Genomic DNA, 5,354 nt, shown 5'->3' with positions numbered 1-5,354 from the left:
TGCCTTGGCACCAAATGATCATTTGCAGTTTGGCTGCCAGCCAACGGCAAAATGGAAGACAATTAGTAGCCCATGAGCCACAAGTCGACTCGTGGTCCATGTTGGTAAACCTGGCCCATGAGCCTAAGACGTGTCCATGAGCCAACTCGTAAATTTGATTCAACCGAAATATTAGGATGAATGAAAACGAACCTTTTGTTTCATAATTATTTTACGACTTTGAAAAGACCCGATAAACTAGAACCATAGAATGAGGAAATTCACACGGGAAGGAAACGGGAAAAATAATTTGCATATTTTTAATTCATATATAGGCGAAAAAAACCATTAGATTATACTATATAAAGAAACTAAGAATGCTAGTATTCTATACTCGAGCACTTTTCATTTACACACTAGCGTCAGTTCAAAAAACTTGAATGGACATTGCTCAATATGCGAGAATCCACTGTAATTGGAAGTCCCCAGTGAGATGCCATTTGCAGAAACACCTCTCCATATAGCTGCTTCCAAAGCCCGGACCAGCCTTGCTCTTGAAATCTCGAGGCTAAAGCCTACACTAGGGAGGAAATTGAACCTTGATGGTCGCACCTCTTTGGACCTGTCTTTGCGTAATAGACACATCACCACTGTGAAGCGGCTTGTCAGACATAATCCGGACCTCGTTTGTGTCCCAGGGAGGGAAGGAATCACTCCATTGCATTATGCAGCGGAATCAGATGAAACTGCTGTGCGTATTGCAGTCAGAAACAAAAACTTAAAAGAGGTTCATAGAAGTGACGACATAGCAGTTATAAGATTTAGAGATGAGCAAGGCAATACAGTGCTGCATCTTCTTGTAGCATTAACTCACTAGCTGCAGGTATTATCATTCGACTCAACCTCCATTCATCTATTATAGAGAATACCACTATACCTAGATAGAACACAAAATGTTATGTTGAGAGCATTAAATCCATCATCCATCTATGGTATTACTGTTCGTAGAATTGTTCTTTTCCCCATTGCGGACTAAATAAAATGTGTCAACAGCTGACGTGGCCATGCAAATTAAACCGTCGTTGTTGACGAATTTCAGGTATAATGTTGACGAAGATGTTAATCAAAGTGGGTGCTCATATGCAATTCAGTTTGTGAACACATTGGCCTATGGCATGGCCATTTGAACATATGCTCTACCCACATATAAATTTAATCCACTCATTTCGTTTCTCTACTTTCCTCTCGGCATCTTTTCCTTCAGCTATGGAGTTTCAATTATGGTCGTTTAAATTCATCTAATATAAGGTTGCAATATATTGCATTTTCATACACTCATAGAGAACTCGCACTAAAACTCTTGAACTCTTGTAACATGTTTAATATGGAGTACTAAACATGATAAAAATGAAAAAAAAAAATTAAAATCTTATATGTATATATTATGTGAAGAATTTGGATCCTAAACATAACCTTATACTTTTACTACGAAATGTTTGAGACACCTTTTTATTTATTAGCTCTTCATTGTAGTCTTCATTATTTTGAATTGTATTGAGTTGAACATGTTTAATGAGGAAAAAATTTGAAATTTTATTGATGGTACGATGTTTAATTTCTGTGAGAAATTTGGTGTGTAGAGGTACAACAAACACTCCAAGGTTGTAGTTAATGTAACATTGGAGGGAAGTCCTGGGCCAATCCGAACAATGGTGAAATTAGGATCCAGTGTTGAGGAGATGATAAAGCTTGTGATTAGAAAGTACAACTCGGAAGGCCGCACTCCTCGTCCGGATAAAGATTTTGCTTCGAGATGTGAATTACACCACTCGTACTTCAGCGTTCAATGTGAGTTATTCATTTGATTTTTAACTATTTCTTGGTTTTTTCTTATACCAAATGAATAATTACTCTGACATGCCATCCTAATGTTGCTGCTTATTGAAAGTGATTGACAGTAAATGAAATGATGAGTGTTGTTAATTCTTGAAAACATTGTATAGCCTATGTTTCAATGGAATTAAAATTATATTTTCAGTAAACTTGATAAAAGTTAATGAGATATGTGATTGAAAAGTTGTGGATTCCATAAAATATATTGTTATAATTAATTGTTGACTTTATCTTAAATTAAACCAAATAGGGGCATAAAGAAATCATTTCCAACTAGAAAGATATGCAATCTTAAACTCTCTTAAAAAATGAAAAAAAAATTCAAAATCCTGAGCTTGAAATATGTTAACTTAAGCATCAAGGAATTTTTCTAGTTAAGCGCTCATATGATAATTTTTGCTATGATAAAATAATATTTTATTAAAAATAAATTGTAATTTTATTTATTTTTTATATTTATTTATTATTGAAAATGCGAATTAAAGTATCTATGATTACTCGAAATAATATAAGTTAGATACTTGCATTGAGAAAAACAATGTGACACAATTTATATTTTGATCATAAATAAATTGTTTACAACCAATATATAAGGGTAGGCACGTCGTGTTAAAAGATTGTAGTGTTGAACAATTCAATAGCCAGATTTATGATTTGTGCTTATTTCAAAAATAGTTAAAGGTGTATTACACTTGGAATGCATTGAAATGATCACGTGTCGAGTTTAATTCTATAGCATGACGTACAAAGAATTCAATTCCACATGATTTTCATGTATTTTATCTAAACTCAACACAATTGTGTCTATCTTTTTGTAATTATAATGATTCTCTTATTAACCAATAATTTTTTTATAAATTTTATCAGTCAAATATCTCGATAAATTGAGAGATTAAAAATGAGCTAAGTAGAGAATTGGATTTTGTGACGGGAACCATCATCATGAAAAATGAGTAAAGTGATTGTTTAAGTATTTCTGTTGAGCAATTAAAACCTGGACACTGTGTTTTGCTATGACTAAATTTCGACACATGTTATTGGTTCACAAAACCATTGCAGAAAAATGGTACCTAAATTAGTGAGAATAATTAGAAGGGTAAAATAATCATTTATGCCTGTATCAAGTTAATGGATTTCGAACGGAAAAAAAATACATGCAAGGAAGGTTAGAGAAAAGTATATATTGACTTCTGATATTGTATATATTTCTAATGTGTCGTCTTTTTCCTTTAATGAAAAAATAAAAACTAATGATTGGATTATGTAGTATGGGGTCAACTAAATATGATCTAATTATTGAAATTCGAATAATACAAATTCAACTAGGTCTCGTGGTAGCTCCATAATGTATTGAGACTTACTTGCAATTATTGTAAAAGTATTGGACTTAATTACAATTATTATAAGTTTTCAACTTAATTGTAATTACTATAAAATTTATAAACTTAATTGTAATTGTAATTATAAACTTATTATAATGTTGTAATTGCAATTGCAATTGTAGTCACTAGGTTAGTGAGAAGATAAAGCGTTTGGTTATTTTTAATTTAACTCGATGCTATACCATAGAAGAAAAAGCAACAATAAGGAAATTCAACGACCGTCGAAGGTGACGAGCAAGCGGGGTTATCAGATTTTTAATCCATACCGGCAAGACCTGAAAAATTAATTTACTTTGGAACACTTGCCAAAAATAATATTCAATCTAGTCATGCACGTGAACTTCATATATTTGTATTCTAGTGAGTTTGTCCGTTAGGTGAGGAAAATTTAAATTGACTGGGTTAGTGAGATGGTAATGCATTTGCTTATTTTTAATTTAATTTAATGTAATAGGTTAGAAGAAAAGGCAACAATGAGAGAATTTAATAATTTATTGTCCGCGGAAATTGATTGGGTTAGTGAGAAAATAACGCGCTCGTTTAAAACCATTTTTTTTCCCCAATGCTATGGGATAGAAGCGAAAACAACGAGGAGGAAATTCATTGGCTATCGAAGTCAACAAGAAAGCATGGTCCTCACATTTTTAATCCGTGTTGGCCACATGATGCTAATTCAAAATGCTCAACGAGAAATATTATTTAATCAAGTCACCATCATGCATGTAAATATTATTCTATTGAGTTTGACTGGTAGGTGAAGAAAATGGATTACACTTCAAGGAAGAGGAAAATATAAATTTGACTGGATTGTTGTGTTCGAGACTGTACAAGATCGTGACACCTTGTGATCAATTATATAAAGAAACTCAGATAAGATCCAATTGAAATACTCAGCAGTTTTCAGTTTTAAACTATCTTGAGTTTTCACTTTTCAGTTTTAAACAATCTTGAGTTTGCATAATGAGAACTGTTGAAAATCCTGAAATGGCTTAATTGTACCCAAAAATAGGCGATAATCCACACTACTTGGAAGTTCCTAATGAGATGCCATTTGTAGAGTCACATCTTCACACTGCTCAACACAATTGTGTCTATCTTTTTGTAATTATAATAATTCTCTTATTAACCAATAATTTTTTATAAATTCGATCAGTCAAATATCTCGATAAATTGGGAGATTAAAAACGAGCTAAGTAGAGAATTTGATTTTGTGTTGGGAACCATCATCCTGAAAAATGAGTAAAGCGATGGTCTAAGTATTTCTGTTGAGCAATTAAAACCTGGACACTGTGTTTTGCGATGACTAAATTTCGACATATGCTATTGGTTCACAAAACCATTGCAGAAAAATGGTACCTGAATTAGTGAGAATAATTAGAAGGGTATAATAATCATTTATGCCTGTATCAAGCTAATGGATTTCGAACGGAAAAAAATACATGCAAGGAAGGTTAGAGAAAAGTATATGTTGACTTCTGATATTGTATATATTTCTAATGTGTCGTCTTTTTCCTTTAATGAAAAAATAAAAACTAATGATTGGATTATGTAGTATGGGGTCAACTAAATATGATCTAATTATTGAAATTCGAATAATACAAATTCAACTAGGTCTCGTGGTAGCTCCATAATGTATTGAGACTTACTTGCAATTATTGTAAAAGTATTGGACTTAATTACAATTATTATAAGTTTTCAACTTAATTGTAATTACTATAAAATTTATAAACTTAATTGTAATTGTAATTATAAACTTATTATAATGTTGTAATTGCAATTGCAATTGTAGTCACTAGGTTAGTGAGAAGATAAAGCGTTTGGTTATTTTTAATTTAACTCGATGCTATACCATAGAAGAAAAAGCAACAATAAGGAAATTCAACGACCGTCGAAGGTGACGAGCAAGCGGGGTTATCAGATTTTTAATCCATACCGGCAAGACCTGAAAAATTAATTTACTTTGGAACACTTGCCAAAAATAATATTCAATCTAGTCATGCACGTGAACTTCATATATTTGTATTCTAGTGAGTTTGTCCGTTAGGTGAGGAAAATTTAAATTGACTGGGTTAGTGAGATGGTAATGCATTTGCTTATTTT

General features: G+C 32.2%; 1 protein-coding gene across 1 annotated transcript; it reads left to right on the top strand.

Moving 5' to 3' along the window:
* The first annotated feature begins 251 nt into the window (after window positions 1–251).
* Window positions 252–2,055, top strand: LOC111398507 (ankyrin repeat-containing protein BDA1-like). Its single transcript, XM_023025442.1, has 2 exons — window positions 252–862; window positions 1,620–2,055. The coding sequence occupies exon 1, from the start codon at window positions 473–475 to the stop codon at window positions 854–856; it is 384 nt and encodes a 127-aa protein (XP_022881210.1). The 5' UTR covers window positions 252–472; the 3' UTR covers window positions 857–862; window positions 1,620–2,055.
* The last annotated feature ends 3,299 nt before the right edge of the window (window positions 2,056–5,354 follow it).

Source organism: Olea europaea, chromosome 8, assembly GCF_002742605.1.
Source record: "Olea europaea var. sylvestris chromosome 8, O_europaea_v1, whole genome shotgun sequence".
NCBI classification, from domain to species: domain Eukaryota; kingdom Viridiplantae; phylum Streptophyta; class Magnoliopsida; order Lamiales; family Oleaceae; genus Olea; species Olea europaea.
This window is presented reverse-complemented; position numbering and strand designations above follow the sequence as displayed.

Coding starts and splice junctions, on each gene's coding strand:
- LOC111398507 (XM_023025442.1), top strand. CDS start 473: ATGCCATTTGCAGAAACACCTCTCCATATAGCTGCTTCCAAAGCCCGG.